General features: G+C 36.8%; 1 protein-coding gene across 1 annotated transcript in view; it reads right to left on the bottom strand.

Moving 5' to 3' along the window:
- The window catches only part of mgl (low-density lipoprotein receptor-related protein megalin), a 262815-nt gene that overhangs the window by 74251 nt on the left and 165418 nt on the right, over positions 1–23146 (bottom strand). The window contains exons 20-27 of the mRNA XM_083143948.1: positions 20571–20773; positions 18536–18720; positions 13392–13924; positions 8512–8696; positions 6502–6764; positions 5622–5793; positions 4621–4846; positions 1165–1386 (exon numbers count right to left, since the gene is read on the bottom strand). Of these exons, the coding sequence (XP_083000074.1) occupies positions 1165–1386; positions 4621–4846; positions 5622–5793; positions 6502–6764; positions 8512–8696; positions 13392–13924; positions 18536–18720; positions 20571–20773 (1989 nt within the window). The remainder of the gene's footprint in view (positions 1–1164; positions 1387–4620; positions 4847–5621; positions 5794–6501; positions 6765–8511; positions 8697–13391; positions 13925–18535; positions 18721–20570; positions 20774–23146) is intronic.

The following is a 23146-nucleotide window of genomic DNA, read 5'->3' on the forward strand; positions in this document are numbered from 1 at the left end:
TTTCTGGTGTGTCCTATTTCCTTCACATTACTCACACCACCAAAAAAAATTTAAAAAAATAGATACAGTAATTCATACATACATACATACATACAAACATAAACTTTGATATTATAATCAAAAACTTTACAATTTTCATCAGTATAATGTAATAAAATATATATTTTAAAAAAATATTGTAAATAGCTCTATTTAAAATTTTAAATTCTACCACTTTAAAGACACTCAAACAATTTCTATATGTAAAGAAATTTCACTTTATTGCCCAAATTTACTTGGGCTACATGAAGATAAGTAAAAATATTTATATATATATATATAATATGAGTTATACAACAAACACACACACACACACATATATATAGTATTCTGCCCTTAAATGTTGAAAATGTTTATTAAAGTTTTTGAATATCACAAATGTTCACACAATGTATGCAGTATGCATATTTACAGTTGTCACTGACGGTTACATTTTCTGTCGTAACATGATTAAATTTTTAGTAAGCTATGGACAAACTATGTAAACAATAAAAGCAAGGCAGGCTACCCTCTGAAGTGAGAAAAGCTCTGAACAGAACTTGCAAAGACCTTTTAATGCAAAAACATAAAATAGGATATGCACCATACATACAGATGGTAATGTTGCCTTCATCTGTGCTGACATGATGATGTATCCTTACTGTACTATAAAATTTAATATGTTTAAGAAGTCAAAGTTAAGGATTGCTTTAAGTCGACTTTATGCACAACTAGGCTAATTGGGACTTGACCTACAGTTTAAAGTGGATCCTGAAGCACTATGTGCATCCACCAGGATGGAACCTGGGACCTTTTGATTACAAGATATCAGCATTACAACTACATCATTAAACTTTGGTCATTTACGAAGTAGTAAATGAGAGTGGCAACCATGAATTCGTAGTATGTGTCTGCATACATAGAGGATAGAAAATGCAATCTTTTGAGGGCCCATAGTGTTGAAATGAGACCTTAACAAGCAAACCATTAGTGAGTAAAGTTGTTTGTCTTAAAGTCCTTGATTCACATTATAAAAACAAATGAATGCAAGGCTCCCAAATAGTAGATAAAGCGCAGGGGTATACAGTAAATCAAAAACTTAACTGCAAGAAATTTTTTTAAAAAAAAACATGAAAATGTACACACCTGGTCCACTGATTGGTACCATGGCTTCCGAAGCATCCTTTAAGCTGTATCCCCTCGTAATGTCCAACTGAGACACTACTGCAAAGCTGGGGTATGGGATGCACTTCACTTCGTCCTCTTTCTTATAGCCAATGGAGCAGCCACAAACTCTGGTAGACAGGCTGCTAGGAATGCAAATGTGCTCACATCCACCATTTAGACTCAAGCATGGATGATTTGAAACTGTGAATAGATGTGTATACACATGAAGCATGTGCTCCTACTACGTATAAATATAATATTTTTTATCAGAGTTTGGAAAGTAAATTTTTAAAAGTAAACAAGATACAATTACAGTTACTTCACATGCAACTGCAATGTACGTTTACAGTTATTTTACTCTAGAGAAAATATAACTTGTATTACCTTTTTTTATGTATGAACTACAAGTAGGCTGATCTATCTTTCTCTGATGAGAATCAAAAATTAAACTTCAATTTTCATTAGGTTATAAACAACTAATATGGTTAAATAAATATGAAAACATAGAGGCAAAATTTCAAAGTACCTCAATTTTTCTTTCATATGAAAAACTTTAGAAAAGCAACTGTAAAAGAAGTTACAGTACATATTTTCTTACTCATTACTTGACACACTTAATTGAGTTAATTAATTACAGCTGTGTTATAAGTAAATCATTACTTCCAAAGACTTATTTTACATGCTTCCAATAAGCTTTTATTATTATTTGCCTGTTTACCTGCGTACTACTTCATTTCCAAGAAACACAATCTATGCATCAAGTAGCATATATTTGATGTTGATTTTTTTATGCATTATGTTGTCATGTTTCTAACACTCTAGGTTAATTACAACCACAATGATTGGATTCATGAAAGGAACACAGTAAAATGTGTACACCATAACTAGGATTTGAACCTAGAACCCTGGATTCACAGCATACTGTGCTAATAAGCACATTGCCATGGTTTGATAGATTTCCTCTAGAATAGAAGCAAGTTAAAACACATCCACGCCCACAATATTACATGTCACCGCTGAGTCGGTGAGGTTGGCCTCTAACTCTACATGAAAAAAATTTAGAAGCAATAATCACACTTATGAAAGGAGAGGAGGAGATGATAAGAAGAAAGAAAGGAAGCAATAGATAAAAAGAAAGGGATAGAGGAAGAGACAAAGGACTAAATAGAGAAGGAAAGTTTAATAGAAAGAAAGAGGAAGAAATAGAGATAATTGGAGGAACAGAGTGCTAGGGGAAGAAATAGAAAAGGAAAGACAAATAGGAAGAACCAGATAGAAAAAATATTTCTCTTGTAGTCTACGGTTATTACAAGCATAAAAACACAGTTTTTCGTTGTGACGTTTCAGGAGAACACACACTCCCTTTAACAGACATTTATTTTCAGTTTGATTAAAGATTCAGTTATAACAATGGTTATTTTTTAAACAAAAAAGAATCAGTTATACAATGGATGTTGTCAATGTTACATTGTTGTAATATAGCAACTTTTGTCTCTCTAATTCCCTACCTGACCAGTTATTTTCTATTGCTTCTATTTCATAAAATTGCCGTACTTCTTGTCTTCCTAAAATAATTCTAATAATATTAGGAGAAACAATTAAAACAGTATAGACCCAACAACAATAAAACTAAAATAATAAATCGATTTATATTATAATCTCCTTCTATATAAGAACCTCTATAACTAATAACTATAGAGGAAATATATATAACTAATCCTATAAAAATTATATATGGGGTTTCTACTGGTCGGGCTTCAATTCAAGTTAATAGAATAAAGGTTGCAAATATTAATCAAAATAACTGTGAAGACAAGCAGTCGGTTTTATTTTTATTTCAGATAAAAATTTTGATCACATTATTTTATATTTAAACATTATGAATCTCAAATATCATCAGGCAAATCAAAATCATTGTTGCTTTCACAGAGTTTCTTGATGTTTTCCGTTACATTAAACTTTAAAGATATTGGCTTACTCCACTTGTTAAAAAGAAAACTCCATAGTGGGTCTATTTTCATTATTTAATTTATTCCAGTGTTCTTCTGCAATGAACGAAGCTTCCCAGACATTCAAATCCATGTTTGCCACCCCTCTTTTTAAAACCCTACTCTTTTTAATGAAATGCTTCTCTTTGATGATGTGAGCCGACAAACCAGTTCTTGGGTTTAAATTTATATTGTCTGTCTGTCTGTTTGTCCTACATAATTCTTTGAACATGAACAACTTATATTATATATTCCTGTGGTTTCCACATCTGGTAGAGATTTTCTCATTTTGTATTCATTAAATGTAAATTACAAGAGAAATAATTCTACAATGTGTACATACAAGAAAAATTATCAGATAGAGAAAGTCACAAAGGAAGAAATAGGGAAGAAAAGCTGGATATGAACAAAGAAAGAAATAGGAAAAAAAGCTGGATATGAACAAAGGAAGAAATAGGGAAGAAAAGCTGGATATGAACAAAGGAAGAAATAGGGAAGAAAAGCTGGATATGAACAAAGGAAGAAATAGGGAAGAAAAGCTGGATATGAACAAAGGAAGAAATAGGGAAGAAAAGCTGGATATGAACAAAGGAAGAAATAGGGAAGAAAAGCTGGATATGAACAAAGGAAGAAATAGGGAAGAAAAGCTGGATATGAACAAAGAAAGAAATAGGGAAGAAAAGCTGGATATGAACAAAGGAAGAAATAGGGAAGAAAAGCTGGATAGGAACAAAGGAAGAAATAGGGAAGAAAAGCTGGATATGAACAAAGGAAGAAATAGGGAAGAAAAGCTGGATATGAACAAATAAAGAAATAGGGAAGAAAAGCTGGATATGAACAAATAAAGAAATAGGGAACAAAAGCTGGATATGAACAAAGGAAGAAATAGGGAACAAAAGCTGGATATAAACAAAGGAAGAAATAGGGAAGAAAAACTGGATATGAACAAAGAGAGAGAACTAGGAGAAATAAGGAAGGAAAGGTAGATAGGAAGAAGAAAATAATGACACAAAGATAGAAATAGAGAACGAAGGATAGAAAGAAAGAGAGATATATATAGAAGATATGGAGAAATAAAGGAAGAAACAGAAAAGGAAAGATAGATTGATTTTGGTTTACTTTACTTCACTTTTCTGCCACTTTTGGCTAATCGCAAAGATGAGGATGAGTGATGATATGATGAAAATTATAAAATAACATTCACAAAGAACACTCATGCCCAGGCCAGGATTCGAACATGGGACAAAAATAGAGGAAGAAAGAAACAGAGGAATAAGGGAAGAAGAAGGGAAAGAACGAGCTAGAGTCTTAGAAACCATGACCACAGATGCAGAGCCCACCTCGAAATATTTCATCTACCCTTGAGCCCACCCTAAGAAAATTCTCTTTCATGCCACTGTAACTCCTTCCTACCAGCAGAAGATTAAACTGCAATCAAACAAATTACCTGGCCTCTTCCTAAAAATAGTAAATGTTTTCAAATCAGCTTCGTTGTCAATCAGCGTTTTTGGATTGTCTCCGGAAGGCAGGTCAATTCGTTCGATTTTGTCATACAGTGGATCCATGAAGTACAGGCGACTATCAAGAACGGAAAGAGCCTTTGGAAGCCGGATGTTGTCTTTCTCTGAGAGAAGTACGCTCATTTTTTCACCGTTCACATCCATAGCTTTAATCTGCAAATAAAAATAAGCTTTCATGCATTTGTTTCATTTCCTCAGTGGAATTACACTAAAAATAACATGAGCGTTACCATGTAAGTAGGGACGTGAAGTTTTAGTTTTATTTTCCCCTAAATTTTGATTTATTTTTTACTGCAATTCGGTGTTATTTTTACATGCATTTTTACTGTTCCTTCTATGCTTAAGATGCTCACATTGTTATAATTCTGGAAAATTGAGGCACACTTTAGTCTTAATTATAAAAAATATATGACTTACATTTGTGAGAAATGACCAAATTTCTTCCATTTGGAAAACTATTTAATCTCATCAGCCACTAAATATGATATGTTTATTTAATGATAACACCCAAATCTTTGAACACAATGATGCACATCACATTTCCCTAACAATGCCAAAATATCACTCTGCGACATCAAACTGCCTTTTTATGAACACACACATACACGCCCCTCCATCCCCATGAAACACAACAAGTGCTTCTCCCTGGAAATTTTCGCGTTAAAGTGCAAAATTCGGTGTTATACTGTGAGTCGGGCAAGAAAATACATAAGAAAACAATTATGTTTGAAATACCGGTATATCTTTTTCAATAAAAAACATGCATTTATACAGAAATCATCAATGTAGTCATTCGAAAAGAAAGAAATGGTTAACATATTGAAAAGTTTTTCAAATTTCTATACACTTTTTAAAAAAAACATAAAACAAATACACTTTTAGATGAAAAACATTGAAGAATTATGAGGCGACAAAATTGCAAACTTACTTGTGGTGGGTATTGGGTACTGTAGTATAACATCTTTTTCTCTAAATCAATTGTTAGGGCTTCTGGTCGGTCTGAATCCTCTTTCAGCACAATAGGATTCGTTCCATCCATGTTAACTTTACCAATCTTCATTGGCACTCCAAAGCCACCTTCGTCCACCCAGTAAAGTTTGCTGAAAAAATTAATATAAAAATGATATTGCCATTGCTACAGTACCTGCTGCTAATGCTTATAACATCATCTAAAATGAATATATCTGCAGGTTCCACATGGTTTGTTTTTTTTCTGTTTGAGACTGTATGTCTAATAAAACTTTGGCACTACTATGACAAATAGCAGAAAACAATCACATAAAATTCTCTACATGTCATTCATAATAATTGAGAAAATTTTGAACAAGCAATGAGATAGACCCCAGTGCGCTTGGTCCACCAATATTTAACACGTACCTAAATCATTTAACACTTTGTCTTTTTTATATTAACCAACTGAGATAAGTGTTATATATACATTTCGTATTTACTACTTTTGCTAATGTAACAAACCGGAATAAAATGCTGTGTAATCAACAACGAGTAACGAGAGGTCGCCAGGGCAGTCTTGATCGAGAGGACGAAGACACCACAACTACAGGGATCTCCAATCAATTCACAACTTTTTCTCCATGAAGAAACCAGGATTTCATGAGAAACATTTCACAGATCAAGAGCTATTTATATATATTTTTTAAAATAATAAATCATCTTATATTCCTTTATTAATGCATGGCAGCGAATAGATTCACACATTTTATTGGTGATGTTTTGTGTAGTGTAGGACATTTGACTTTATAATATATACAATTGCAAACTCATTTTATTTGACAATGAAAACCCCTTACCCGTCACTTGGATCCAGACACATTGATTTTGGTTTTGCCACAGACGTCTTGTTGCCATTGTTAGCCAGAATGATTGTTCTATGTTTTACTTTCCCATCCACTTTCACAGCCTCGAAGTTGGAAGCCATTCTGTTTCCAATGTAGAGATTTCTTCCCAGCCAATCAAATGCAATCGTGTATGGTGCACCAACTATTCCCGTGTCACCATTGCCTAAGAAAGATGTTTTGTTTCCTCCTCCATAGTTGGTCATGTACACTGTACACTAGAAAATTAATAAAAAAATAACAATTGGTCAGGATATTACCTTTAAACAAATAAAATTACCATATTGAAATATTTATTATTGTATTTTCCATCATAAGTAGAATAAAAATGAATAAACCACTTTAAAACACAGACAAATAACACTACCTAGTTTACTGAAATGGCTCTAGAAAATGAAATTACCTTATCTATTCTTTAATGTTGCCATTTTGTACTAAATGTAAAATTATGAGACAAGATCAAGGCTTATCTCATCTTAGTACTATCTCTAGTTTGTTTATTTTCATGGTATTAAAGCTATCTAGGCATGGCCATGCATAGGAATTGAAAATGGAAGTGGTTCAAATTTGAGTACATGAAGGATATTACATGTATTATTATTAACATCCAATTTACATGCATACAAATATATTTTTCAAATATAATGCCTGTTTGGTGGCGAAGCATAAGTGGTAGACTTTCAATTTTGCCACCAAAGTTCCTTGGTTTTAGTTTCAGCCTGGGCATTGTGAGTGATGATGATGAAATTGATGAAGGCACATTCACAAAGAACACCCATGCCAAGGCCGGGATTCGAACCTGGAATCCCTAGCATCATAGCAAGCTGTGATAACCATGGAGGCTGCTTCATATAAAGAATCCTTAGGTACACTTCTGTTCACATCAAGTGGCACATTTTATAAGGTTGTACAATTTAAGTATGTGCCACTTTATCTGAACAGGAGTGTACAATGGAGTGGTTTGGATCCACATCAGAGCGGCTACTCTAGGACCTTGATCAAATTCAAACATAATTCCCAGTTTTCAAGGCGAACTTTCCAAAACTTCAAGGGTACAAGCAGAAGCTTTCTCTATTTCAACTTTATGTATTACCAGCTCTCACCACCCATACACATGAATATATTAACAATATAAAGGATCTGTGTGCTTCCGATGTATCCAAAAATTCCAATTCAATTCAATTAAACGGTATATATACACTATTTAAAATATTCAATTTAAGGAGCGGAGTTTGCATTTGCCATGTCACATACTCAGACTCGAAATATATCTACAAACACAAGCCCAAATGTTATGGACTTACAGGATATATTAATCTATGAAAAATTGTTATTTTCATATAAGAATTTCAAACTCAAATTTACCTATCAACTTCAAGATATCTTGCAATAATCTTCCGTCTGTCAGATAGATTGTTTTGCAAAGGACACTAACAAGCAAATGAACTTAGAGAATTCTGATTTATTTTCCATGCAGGTTTCTTTTCTTTTTCTTCTTCGGTAAAAAAACTGAAAAACTTGCCTCAGGGCATTAATAAATATGTATAAATTGAGATTTGGATTAATGAAATTTACAAATTTTCATGTCTACGGAGAAAAATTCACGTAGAATTCACACATAATTCCCGCAGCCAATAATTCACGCATAATTCCCAGAATTCCCAGTGAGTACCCACCCTGCACATAGAGATGTAGGTCCAGTCCAAATTAAAGTAATACACAAAAAACATTGAATTGTTTATGATGAAGATTTGGCACAGACAGGAGATGTACTACGTAGAATTTTCAGCGAAAAATGCAGATTTTAGCTGTGTGGAATCATCTCTGTCCTGCATTTTTCGTTGAAAATTCTATGTATTGAATCATTTGTGCACATCCTCCAAATGTAATGCCCTATGCATTTATTAAGCTTGTAAACACTAAGTGAGCAACCTTTACCATTTAATTCAATGATGAAATACTTACATTCTCATCATCATCTTCCTTTCCTTCCACCCAGAAGAGTGTTTCTGCTTTTCTGTCGAAGTCCAAGGCAATTCCGCCTTCGATTCCAACGACAGGGGTGAGGAAGCCGCTTGACTTATCATCTGGAGTCAGGCTGACATCTACAATCTGTGATGCTTTCATCACCATTAGGAATGGAGTCTCCTCTGTTGGTAAAGGAAAACACAAGTGTGAAAAATTTGAACATGTGTACAGAGTTCGGCATTCCAAAGTACAGGTATAATAAAAGTGAGTTTAATTAACAATTGAACACTTTTGGAGTGCTTACTGCATTATTCTATATATAATCTTCATATATACAGCCACTAGCATGCAGAGGATTTTCTTTCAGATGGGACTGGAATTGTAATGGTGAGATATTACATAGCTGATATCTAGACAGGGTGGGATACACAATAAAAATGTCATTTTTAATCTTAGTTTTAAAACTTGTTGAAAGACAAAAATAGTCAGGGGTCATTCTAAGGAAGTCTGTATTTACCACTTTGGCTAGTGAGTGTATACCCTGCTAGGTATAGTCATTGCAATACATTTTATATTGAATTAAGTATTCAAAAATATTTAATGTGCAAAATAATGTTTAAGAACATCGAAAATACATTACGATTCACTCCCATCATTGCTGTTGTGAGCAGATGCCTGCATCATTGTGTGCTCTGATGAACATGACAAACAAGGCATTGATTAATTCAACAGATAATGTATGTTGTGGCTACAGGTGTAGAAAATCCCAAATATTAATGAGTCATGGCATCGACTCAAACTCATCATATCCAATGCTCAAAGTGAGTGGGACATGGAGGGTTGGGGTTCCCTAGTTACTCAAAGCCAGTACTTGAGGTGGAAAAGGTTAGCTGGAGGGATGTTTGGTCGAGCCTTGGAGTTACCTGTGGGATGCCCCTGACAATGACATAGATGGAGGAATGACTTGCTAAAATTTAGCTAGCTGGGGGAATACAATTCCCTGCATCCTTCCTCATTTCGAGGACTGCATGATGCATTCCTCAGGTATTCCCAAGGGCCGGCCCCCATGGCGGAGTGGTCAGCACATCGCGCTACGATGCCAGGGGTCCCGGGTTCGAATCCTGGCCTGGGCATGAATATTTGTGAGTGTCCATTCATCAATTTCATCATATCATCACTCATCCCCATCTTCGCAAATTAGCCAAAAGTGGCACAAAAAGCGAAGTAAAATAAATCAAATCAAGGTATTCCCAAGACTTGAGCAAACATCTCCCCACCTAACAATTTCAACAACAAGGGTTAATTATGCTCAGGGAATGTTAGTTGCTAAATTTTAATGTAATATTACATAATGCAACATACTGAAGAGGGTGGGGCAAAAATATGTAAACACTTTTGGGTGGCCGCGGTGGCTCAGTCGGTAACGCATCTGACTACCATGCTCAAGGTCCCGGGTTCGATCCCTGGCCGGTTCAAATCCGGGAACTTTTCTAACGGTGAGAGCGGCCCCGGCGCCCACCCAGCGTCGAATAACATGGGTACCTGGGGGAAACCCTGTGGGGTAAAGGCGGTCAGGGGCGTGATGCTGATCACATCACCCCCACTCACGACCGGATCAAGAAAGTGTGGGGCGTTACCCCCACACCCCTTATACGCCTTCATGGCGTGGTGCTATGCACAGGGGAACACTTTACCTTTTTTTTTTTTTTACACTTTTGGGATGCTATAAGGTTTTAATAAATGAACTTATGGACACACCGTTTAGTAATGAAATAATGCAAAAAAAAAATATTTAGTCCACAAACGTAATGCAATAGAATCAGCAGCTAAAGAAAGTATAGGATACCATAAACCAAGAAAAAGTAAGCCATGGTTTGATAATGAATGTCATAATCTAATAGAAATAAGAAATCAGGCCAGACTTAGGTGGTTAAATAACTCTGATGATACAAATCTTAGCAATTATAATAGAATAAAGCGAGAAGTTAACCACACGTTTAGAAGTAAAAAAAGAGATTACTTGAAAAGCAAAATTAACGAAATTGAAACAAACAGCCAAAAAAAAAATGTCAGAGATTTATATAAAGGTGTAAATGAGTTTAGAAAGGGGTTGCAACCTAAAGTAAACTTGATAAAAGATAAAGACGGTGATTTTCTAGCTGACCCAAGCGATATTCTAAATAGATGGAAGAACTACTTTAATGACCTTTTAAATGTTCATGTAGGAGATAAATCAGAAGTAAATGAAGTACACACAGCAGAACCTTTAGTTCCAGAACCTAACTTGACTGAAGTTCAAGATGCTATTAAAAGGCTAAAGAATAACATAGCACCTGGCATTGATTTAATACCAGCTGAGTTAATTAAATATGGTGGAAATTCGTTAATATGTCAAATTCATAAATTAATTTGTTTAATATGGAATAAAGAAGATATCCCTCAACAGTGGAAAGAATCCATAATTGTTCCTGTGTTTAAGAAATGTGATAAAATGAACTGCAATAATTACCGTGGAATTTCTCTACTCTCAACAACATATAAAATATTATCTAACATTCTTTTAACAAGACTAACCCCATATGCTAATGAAATTATAGGTGATTATCAATGTGGATTTAAACGTAACAGATCAACTACAGATCAAATTTTTCACATCAGACAGACACTTGAGAAAAAGTGGGAATATAATCAAAATGTCCAACAGCTATTCTTTGATTTCAAAAAAGCATATGATTCGGTCAAAAGAGATAAATTATATAATATATTAGTCGAGTTTGGAATACCTAAGAAGCTTGTTAGTATGATAAAAGTATGCACCAGTGAAACAGAAAGTAAAATTCTTGTGGGTATTAATGTGTCTGACAAATTTACAATTCATGATGGGTTAAAACAAGGAGATGCATTATCTCCATTGCTCTTTAATTTTGCCTTAGAATATGCTGTTAGGAAGGTAAAAGAAATTAACAGACTAAAATTAAATGGTGTGACTCAGTTGTTAGCATATGCAGATGATGTAGACTTATTAGGGGATGATATAAATACAATTAAGAATAATGCTAAAATATTTTTCAAAACTGCTAAAGAGATAGGTTTGGAAGTTAACAAAGAGAAAACTAAATATATGCTTACAGGCCGAAACCAAGTGTTAGGTAATAATCAAAATCTAATTATTGATAACAACTTATTTGAACCAGTTTCCAAATTCAAATACTTAGGAGTAATATTAACAAATGAAAATTATATGAAAGAGGAAATAAAATGTAGGCTTAATTCAGGAAATGCATGTTACTTCTCTCTTCATAAACTTTTTTTGTCTTCTCGTTTAATATCTAAGAAACTAAAAGTTAAAATATACAAAACAGTAATTTTGCCTGTAGTATTATATGGATGTGAAACTTGGTCCCTTACATTGAAAGAGGAACATAAATTGAGAGTATTTGAAAATAAGATCCTTAGGAAAATCTTTGGACCTAAAAGGGATGAGGAGACAGGTGAGTGGAGAAGGTTACATAATTTAGAACTACATAATTTGTACTCATGTCCAGATATTATTAGAATAATTAAATCAAGAAGACTTAGGTGGGCAGGCCATGTGGCACGAATGGGAGAGGAAAGAGGAGTTTACAGGATTCTTGTTGGGAAACCTGATGGTAAGAGACCTGTAGGAAGGCCAAGACGAAGATGGAGGGACAACGTTGAGATGGACCTAAAGGAAATCGGTAGGGATGGAAAAGAGTATATAGATCTTGCTCAAGATAGGGACAGATGGAAGGCCTGTGATGCTGCAGCCATAAACCTTCGGGTTTAAGAAGGCTAGAGAGTTAGTTAGTTAGTCCACTTTAGTCCCAAGCTGCTCAACAATTCGAGTAAAGTACATGCTCTAAGTGTGTATCTCCATACTGCAGGAACTGAATTTCATACGGGAACAGATGCAGTTTCTGTCAAAGGATCCTTCGTAACGATCTTACAGAAATGCCTAGCTGCATGAATTGCCATCAAGTAGACCTTTTAGGACTCAGTAACACACAGTGTCTCACCCGCTCCACATTTTCATCCATCAGCATGGTTCTCGGTGCAATTGCATTTCCCTCCTGCTGATCATTCACACTTCCCACTTCACGGAGCTTTTTCACAAGAGCAGAAATTGTTTCTCTAGTGGGAATGATCTTTGCAGGAAACCTTTCTCAGAACTCCCTTTACATGAAAATTGGCGATGTACTCTGAAAATACTTTTTCACAATGAACACACGATGCTTCCTTTCATACTTGGTTGCCATATTGAATTGATGTTTTGTCAAGTGTTTTCGAGCTTACTGGTAAAAAATAAAACATTGTAATGTTAATTTTTCATGTTTCTGAAAGGTGTGAGGTGCACTGTACTACCCTATTTTGTCATGAAAGGATGTGAAATTAACTGCAAAATGCGAAATAGATTCTTAAAAACGAAATTTAGAGTTTATTTACCCATGCGACACTTTCTGAAGATTGAATTATCCTGTGTGTTACAAAATTCACGGAAAATTAATTAATTCTGCTGTAAATATTTGAGAAGCAAAAATCAACCCCTTTATACAGGAATAAACTGAATACTCTGGTAACTATGTAAATGTGCTATTAGAAGGGATATGTTTATTTTGTGTATTAAGTGTAGTTTTCAAATCAAATTTAGAATAATATTCACAATATTAAGAGCAAAATATCATTTTATATACTGCTTTTGATCCGATTTTTCACCGCTATAACACCAAAATTTTATTTTATTTCCCACTTTTGAACCCAATATTGACTCTGTTTTTCATTCCGCAATTTTGCTTTTTTATTTACCAAAAATATGTGCCTCTACATATTACAGATGTAAGTAAATATATGTAACTTACCTTCTGTGCATTTACCATCAGCAGACATTCTGTAACCAGGTTTGCATTTGCAGGAGTATCCGCTGTCCGTTGTCGGGGAAAGTAAACACATCTGCGAGCAAGTTGCCTTCTCACAAGGGTTTGGTGTTACCGGCTGAAGAGAAGGATGATGGACATGAATGCTAAGAGGTTGGGAAATTAGATGAGACACGACAGTCTGGTTCTGTCCTCGGAACTTGTTCGCAGAGAGTACCCTGTTGAGCTGCCTGTCGGTCCAGTACAATGTATCCTCAAAGATGGACAAGGAGTGGGGATGAAGGAGGTAATGGCTGCCGGCCAGCACCTGCTGTCTTCCGGAACCGTTGTAGTAGCAGAAATCGATGAAGTCTAGCTTTGAATCGGCAAAATACACCCTCTTGTTTGGTATGTCCAGTGTCAGTCCATTGGGCCAGTAGATTTTTGTACTTATGATAATGCTTCTGTTGGAACCATCCATACCGACTCTCTCAATGCGAGGATTCTCACCCCAGTCAGTCCAGAATAACCATCGAGCACTGAAATGAAAGTGTAAATGTAAGTTAGATGTTATGAACACTGATTTTTCAGTGTTAGTCTATCTTAAATCAGTGTAAGTTTTTAAAACTTTTGTTCGAATGATTGCATGAATTACGTTGCATTTCTGCCACTTTTGACTAACAATGAAGATGAGTGATGATGCAATGAAATTGATGAAGGGACACTCACAAAGAACACTCATGCCAAGGCTGGGATTCGAACCCAGGACCCCTGGTGACATAGCAACCTTCTGGAATTACATTTCTTAACCTTTTAACATCATGACTCTTTCTTATGTTTATTGAACTTATTTGTCTGTACTATACACTGCAGCTTAGCTGATAATCTTAACAATTCCAATAGCAATACTTGAACATGGTATAAGTGTTAATACATGAAATTGTATATTCCATTACAATTATACTAGAGTTTTGTGGGGTCGGGTGGGGGTTAGGGGCTGAAGTCCTAGTAATCCTACAAATATCTAATATAAATAATGTACAGAGACAGTTAATTGTACTTTGTTAGCAGGATTAAACATTAGATCGTAAAAAGTTTAGTGTATAATAGAGGAACCAGGTTATAGTTTTATATTCTACCGTTCACCTTGACAGGGAGTTTAGGCTCTCAACGGCCACTCCAGTTTACCGTAGCGGTGGTTTTTACATGTTTTATTGTGAGTTTTAAGGGGTTTTTAGCAAAGTGGTTTTAATTCTGTATAGGTCAAGCACTATGAAGTGTTTTTAACCCAAACCTTTCACCCAGTATCCTTACATGACACTTCTCTGACATGGCTTGATATTCCGAGCTGAAAACGACAACCTGAGGAAGGAAGCAGTAAAGCTTCCGAAACGTCGTCCACGTAAGAATACATACTCACTTGCGTAAGTAGACCAATTTGAATACTCTAACGTATTTTTGTTTATAGATAGTGAGTAACACGCACGAAACCAATATGTTATATACCGTTTAATCCAAAGAATAAATGAAACCACAGCTCTCAAAATGTATAGTTTTCTTTGAGAGAGGTCACACAATATAAACTTCACGAGTAAAATTTGGCTCTAACTTTTAAAGCCTTTTTCTTAACTGATTGTGTAAAAGTTAATAACAAAATACAATAACTATAAATTTAGTACACTAACTGTACAAAGTATAAGAAAAACAATGGACAACACTTGTGTTGAATATTCACTCATACGGTGCAAAGTCTCTCCACTTATATAATAATAATAATAATAATAATAACAATAAATTTGGATTAAAATTGGTTTATATTTAATAACTTATAATAGTTATTATTGTAAAATGACATTTATAACCATGGCAATATTTATCATTATTTCTGCTGATGCCTGCGCTGAGAAGGGATGAGCCCCCCAAAATAAAATCCTGGCTACGGGCCTGAACATATGTCTACGTTTTCATCTATGGTGTACAAATCTCTGATGACACTATGTTGCCATTCGTCACCGGACACCACATACCAGTACGTTAATCCGGTCGCAGCACCACATCAGTATCGTGTAGGGCCACCTTTCGCCGCAATGACGTCCGCAACCTTTCGAGGAAGACTTTCCACCAATTTGCAATATGTGTCGACGGGAATCTTGCCCCATTCCTTCTGGAAAGCGGCAAACAGCTCAGTGGTGTTTTTTGGGCAGCATGGCCTGGCTCTCAAGCGGCACTCCAACTCATCCCAAAGGTGTTCAATGGGGTTGATATCTGGACTTTGAGCTGGCAAATCAAGTTTTTGCACACCCATATCCTCGAACCACGTGTTGATAATGACTGCCGTATGACATGGAGCATTGTCGTGCTGAAACAGGTATGGGCCAATACCGAATTGTTCCTACAATGCCGGTAGCTCAGAATTGTCCAGAACTTTTTGGTACACATCGGCATTCATGTTTCCCCAAACTAAAACAAGAGGACCAAGACCATACCACGAAAAGCAGGACCACACCATGATGCCACCTCCGCCGAATTTCACTGTGGTTATGATACAGTCCTGTAAACAGCGTTCACCGGGCATACGCCACACCCACACACGTCCATCGGACCGCCACATCTGGTAGTGCAATTCATCACTCCACAGGACGGATTTCAGTTGTTCGAGAGTCGAATGGCGGCATTCCTTGCACCACTGTAACCGACGGGTCGCATTGCGGGCTGTGATATGCGGCTTGTGAACTGCTGCACGACCATAAAAACCAAGTGCGACGATCTCCCGGCGAACAGTACGATCACTTGCAGCACTACTGGAAGCCAATCGAAACTCCTGTGCCACCATCTGTAACGACTCCTTCCGGTTTGACTTCACCACACGTTTCAAGCATCGATGGTCACGATCTGTTAATATTTTCGGTTTACTGGGTCTGGGTCGGCATGTCATGACCCCCTCTCGCTTCCACTTCATGATAACATCACTCACTGTCGACCGGGTATCTGAAATTTGTTGGAAATCTCACGGGTCGAATGCCCAAACCTGTGGGCTCCAATGATCATCCCTCTTTCTGCCTCACTCAGTTTACGTTGTCTGTCCATATTGAATGCTGTAGCTGGTATGAGTGTATTCTCAACCGGTAACGCCTTTTATAGGTTGTATGACGTGTACAGATGATCCCAAGCACTTTTTGAGAGGTGTCCGGTGACGAATGGCAACATATGTTCTAATTTTTTGAGTACTTATGGAAACATGTACGTGAATTTTAGATGAAAATAACAAAAAATTCTGGCTTAGTCAGGGCTCGAACCAGAGACCTGGTGTGCGCTGTGTTGGTGACGTAACTCAAGTGAGGTATTAAGTTAATGTTTAGCTTGTCACAACTCCATTTCAGTCAGTTCAATATGTGCCTACTTCAACTACACTGATCACTAGACACATTTGAACCATTACATTTCTTACCATACAGCAAAAGAATAATTGAAATAATTGAGAGACTTTTTTTCTTTTACCAAATCATGTTCAATGTGAATTAAGTTCCAATTTTAGCAACTGCTGAAATTGCATTTGTTTATTGTGCTACTAAAATTATGAACGAAGTACCTTCTGATTTAAGGCTCAAAAATTGTAAAAACCAACACATCTCAATATTTCATAGCATTAGTCTTTCGTATATTTCACCCATGTTATAACAGGGGTGGACCTAGAACATGTGTTGTTGGGAGGAAACAAACAAAAAAGATGGCAAAGAATGAAGGGGGACTGGAGATCTTCCTTCATATTGCAAAATCTTTACTTAAGTCAATATAGACTATTATCCTTGTGTAATTTTCCTCAAATTTTCCATTAATAATGTGAAACGAGTCAAGGGGGACTCTGTAAAAAGCTAAATCTCCAGACATCGGTATTCGGCCAAGCAGAAAAACACCACACATTAACATTCCTGCAATACCGGAAGCACATGACGTCAGGAGACACTGCATTCTTCTGCGCTACCAGGTTCAAACCTGTCATCGATTGGCAAATGCAGAAGAGCTGAGAATGCAGCTAGGAAGTATTTACCAGCAGCTTATAAGAGGTAGGCTCTAGAATTCGGTATCTCAGAACCTCAAGAAGTACACCAACCTCCAGACGAAGACCCTCCAGCAGACTATACGCCTTCCCAAAAGGCTCTCATAATGAAGGTTGTGCGAATTACTCACAAGTTTAATATATATATAATATTAACTTACGTTTTGCGAGTATCGAGGTAACTCTTGCGACGTTTCGGGGTAAAACTGCTCCCTTCCTCAGGCTGCTTATGTTTAGGTTATGTATAAATCATAACCACGTCGAACTCTCCATAGGTTCAGGATATAGGATTGGTAAAAGATGTATGGTTAAAAAACAATAAAAATCAAAAACCCATTACAGGTGCACGTCAAACTACCATGCCGTTTTCCCAATTAGAAACGGCTCCTTGGTATGTTTAAACTTTAAAACTGTGAATAACCACGGCCTGCGTGTACTTTTGTTTTTTTATCCTTTCCTCCTGTTCTCCTAGGGTTTCGAATAGTCTCTCTACCTCCTCCTCCTCCCCTATAACAAGGATATCATCTACGTATCTGCCGTAGATCTTAATTCCCCTGTTTATGAGGCTAAGTGATGTATTTTTAATGAAGTGCATAAAAATACTCGAGATAATTCCTGAGACTGGATTCCCCATTGCTAGCCCTTGTTTTTGAATGTATATCCTCCCGTTTCCCCAACGTGAGCAGCCTGAGGAAGGGAGCAGTTGCATCCCGAAACGTTGCAGGAGTTACCTCGATACTCGCAAAACGTAAGTTAATATTATATATATATTCCCAAAAGACATCCCGCCAGATTCAACACACAAGTTTCAACGTCTGTCACAGAAATCGGAAGACTGTGGGTTATTGAACTTAGGACTCCTTGTCTGTCTCCTGACATCTACACACATCCGCTTGGCCGAGAGGTAAGTTGTACATCGACAACGTCATCCCTTGATTCTTTCCACTCACTGCCAAAGGCTTGTTAGAGATATTGTATGGGGAGCATAAAACGGAACCTTGCTCTACCATCTGATCCCTAAGCGTTCACTAGCACGATCCCCGTAGTTTATGCTCTTGAAACCAGTAAACGTATCAAATACATTCAAACTTACCCAGGTGTTGGGTCAATAGCCATACCACGAGGCTGGGTAATGTTTTCCTTCAGAAGTACCATCCTGTTTGATCCATTTTCTCTGGATACTTCTATGGTGTTCAATCTGGAATCAAGCCAATAGAGATTGCCAGTAATCCAATCAAGAACAAGGCCTTCCACCAAATCCAATCCGGTAGAGATTACCTGCAAAAATAATATTTACAATTAGAAAAAAAGCACATGCATATTTTTACTACACACACACACACACACATACATAACAGATATTGTCTGTAATCTACAAATTATATTATTTATTCAATTTAATGAATCATGAGCTATTCATTTCTCAACTTTTTAGAGCATGTACACCATTCCGTGTGAATAAAAAGACTGTGAACCTGATCACACAAGGATCACTACTTCTATTGAAGAAGTGTGAGTACATTCTCTGGTGAACATATACTCAGATTTATTTATGAATGAAAAAGAGTATCTTACCAGGCATTGAGCAGGTGCTTACATATACACTCAAGTGCATGTGAGTGTCCATGTATGCATATACAGGGTGTACACAAAGTCACTGACACATTTCAATTATTAATAAATTAGAAAGTAATGAATATACAAATAAACTGATGGCAATGATAAATAGATAAACTCAAAAAGTTTTATGTCCTGTATCAGTACACATTTGTCCCACTTTTGCCTAAAAACAATGTGTGCCACATATCAACAGAGGGGAAAAAAATCCATTGGGGTTGTGCTGGGTGACCTTTAGGGCAAAGGGATCGGACCACCAAGTCAAATCTATCTTCCCGGAAAGTGTTAGTTCAAACCACAACAATTATGACGAACCTTACAAAAGTGACTAACATTGATGAACTGAAAGCCAGAATAAACAATGCAATAGCCACCGTGGCATGCTGATCCGAACGTGGGAAGAAATAGATTATCATCTTGACATTCTCCGTGTGATAAAAGGGGCACACCTAGAAGTGTACAAATACAGGACATAAAAACCTTTTGAGTTACCTATCTATCATTGCTGCCAGTTTATTTGTATCTTTATTAGTTTTTAAATTATTAATGATTGAAATGTGTCAGACACTTTGTGTACACCATGTATATTGCCAGTCCTAAAAATGTTGATATATTTACAAGAAGTTACTAGGTTTGAAACCAGTGGCTGTTCCTGGTGAACAAACAGAAGGAGTGATGGGTAACAAATTTTGTCAACTAGTAATGTGAGTTTAGATGATGAATGAAATTTCTCATGCATTTAACAGCCAATGTGATAAGAAATTGCAGTACTCATGCTTCTCAAATATCATGATTTAAACGTTAGCACCTATTAACAGTAATACAAAGTTGATGGAAGAAGAAACAGAATGCTAGCAGATTTAGTTGTAGTATTTTCTAACTTAGCCAAGGGAAAGGAATACATAAGAAAGGAAATTGTGAGGATTTTGTAAAATTTTCATGAATCTTTTAGTTCAAAAGTTATCAAAACATGCATTTTACATCTACTTGATGTAGACTACATCATTGCAATTCAAAGTACTTTCCAGTGGACACATGAAAAGTATAAAAGTAGTACATATAAGAGGTCACTTTGCAGGCAACAAGAATCTGTATTTATTTCAGTCACCGAAACAATATTCCATCAATGAAAATTACATTACTTATTGCCCTATGCTCATGTCATAAGGATATGAAATACAGAATGATTTTTTCAGACAATTCTTTCTTTTTATGTTAAGGTCCTTGCTCCTGACAACTCTGCATTGCCTACAGTTCTTGGGAGGAGAGGCAAGCTTCACGCAGGGGTTGGGATTTGGGACAACAAAACCATTTGCCTTCCCTTGCATATTATTTTCCCTATCTGCCTCTTCAGGGAATGCTCTCAGACATGTAAAGTGCATGCACATGGTGGGCGGCACAATGCCAGACATCTTTCACTGTAAAAGTTAAGTTTTGTATTCCTGCACAGTGGCCTGCAACGGAAAACCATAAATAAATCTTAAAAAATGCTAAAAATATTTAAATCTTACTTCCTGTGGTTCTTTCCCTCTGTCGAGCCGCGAGATCTTTTTCAGTTTCATGTCTGACCAAAATATGGTTCCGGTATGCATGTTGGATGTCGTAGCTACAACGTTTTCTACAATGATGGGAACTCGTTCCAAGCCTTGTTCTTTGAGATCAGCAACCAGAATGGAATGGCGATTGGAGATGACCAAAAATGCAGCACTGTGATCTAGAAAATAAAAAGTCAAATGTATTTACTGCTCATGCATATGAATGAAAATGATAAACAATCACTCATATAGCTAACATCATTATTCATGTTGGCATTGCGTTTTCTATTTCAATTCAGGCTGGAGTTACATTCAAACTAGATAAACCTGACAAATATGTACTAATAAGAGGAAAATAGGCACATTAAACAAAACAAAATATAATTTCTTTGTTTGAATTTTTGTTTTAAGTCCACTCTATGCACAGATACGCTAATCGGGACTGGACCAAAACAAAATAGAGAAAGAGAGAACAAAGTAGAGAAATGGGTACTTAAAAAGAGAGCAAAGTGGAGAAACAGGTACTTAAAGAGAAAACAAAGTCAAGAAATTATAGATTTAGAAAACTAACCAAAATATTAAGGAAATGTCTTTGATTTTGAGCCCAAAAACCTGGAAAATGTGTTTTAGAATGTAGACTGGAATTACGAACTTCAATGTGCTACTGTATTACAGAAATCACCTTAAGTTTTAAATTCTGAGAATTTTATAATGTGTTTGATGTAATGTTTGCTGTCCCATTTTGCAATATGTCTAGCACTCATTCAGCTTTAAATTCAAATAAAGCGTTAATTGTTATATGAAGGGGCCAGGGTGAGATAGTGCCAAACTACATTCATTTTCAACACACATATGGAAGACCCTGGTTGGATTCCCGGGGTGGGTGGTCTAAGGTTGGAATGTTTCCGGCATTGTCCCTGTGCAAAGCAGCTCTGGGGTTCACCCAGCCTCAAATAAAATGCGTACCTGGGGGCAACCTAGGAGGGTAAAAGGCAGTTGAAGCATGGTGATGATCACATCACCTCCAAAATAGCTGAGATCGAAAATGTGTGGGATGTGCTTTCATGGCATGGTACTACATGCATGGAGAACTTTAACTTTTTTTTTTTACCTTACACACTTGAAAGTAATTTCAAATGAAATTACATGAAAGTCAGATCTTTATCCATGGATTAGACCACAAAGTACAAGTGGTAGAAAAAAAATTAGCACAATTGCAGATTTGTAGACTTTTCTTTTTTACTTTGGTTATCACAAGTGCAAGAAATGTGGCTTCGTATTATCTTGTCCCACCCCTTATTAAAAACCTACAGAACAGGTTTGCTTGAGCACTGGCAGTGTCCAGGGAGAGTTGGTGAGTTTAATTCAGGTGAAGTGATCAGCACCATGCTGCAACAGGCTGCCTCTCCCCAAGGTATTCATTAATTAGAGACTGGGTGAGCCACAGACACACTCTGTGTAGGGCTGTAATCAGAAACATCCCCACCTGTAGACACCACTCTTTGAATCACAACCAGGGTCTCCCATGTGGCTATCAGACACTACCAACTGGACCACCGTGCCTCATATATATATATATACAGGGTGTTTCTAAAGGTCGTTTACAACGCTTGGGAGGTGATTCCTCACACGAAAACAAGCAAAAAGTCTAAGTTCCATTTTTACGGCTGAGGCTTCGTTTCCGAGATAGGAGCCTCGCAAAAGGTGACAAAGTGAACGTCACACCTAACTGGGACGAATACTATCACAGATAGAGAGGCGGTTCCAAGGGAATCATAAAGGAATCGTATGTGCTCAGTCCGGAAGTCACTATGAAAAGTTCACTGCACGCATGCGCAATGGAGTCCTCAAAGGAATTGGGGATTTTCAGCAACAACAATGCATGGAAAAGGTATGTAACGCAGCAAGAAGGACCGTGACAATGAGAAATGCGTTCAAGACAACACAACCCGACCTCAAACATCAAAACATGACCACCGAACACAAAATCCGAAAAGTTGAGCACGGTTGCATACCCCAGTTACACGCGAGGAATGAACGAATCATGTCATGTGGCATACGAGAGACAGGAGGAGGGAAAGAAAAACACAATATCAGATGATTGCGACAACGTGTATTTTTACACGCGACAACTGCGTAATATCCCCCCACACACACACACACAACAAACAACAAATGCTACAATATCTTACGCACAGACAGTCCGTGTCACTGTACACCAACTGAAGATGTCACTTTCACCACACAAAGGGGGTGGGGAGCAATACCAAAAGTGTTCTCACTGGTATTTGCCGAGGGCAATAATCACAGACGGTTTTCAAAATGTCTGCCGTTTACTTCTACGCAGAGATGACAGCGACGAATCAAGGATTGTCGAGTACGAGCAAACAAGCCAGGTGTATCTGCTACCGTCGCGGCGGCGACGTTGATGCGAGCAACGAGGTCCTCAGCTGATGTGACAGGTGTGTCGTATACGAGGGTTTTCATTTCTCCCCAGAAGAAAAAATCGAGAGGGTTGAGATCTGGCGACCTTGGTGGCCAAGGCACAGGCT

The sequence above is a fragment of the Lepisma saccharinum genome, chromosome 22, assembly GCF_977018435.1.
Source record: "Lepisma saccharinum chromosome 22, izLepSacc3.1, whole genome shotgun sequence".
Classification (NCBI taxonomy): Eukaryota; Metazoa; Arthropoda; class Insecta; order Zygentoma; family Lepismatidae; genus Lepisma; species Lepisma saccharinum.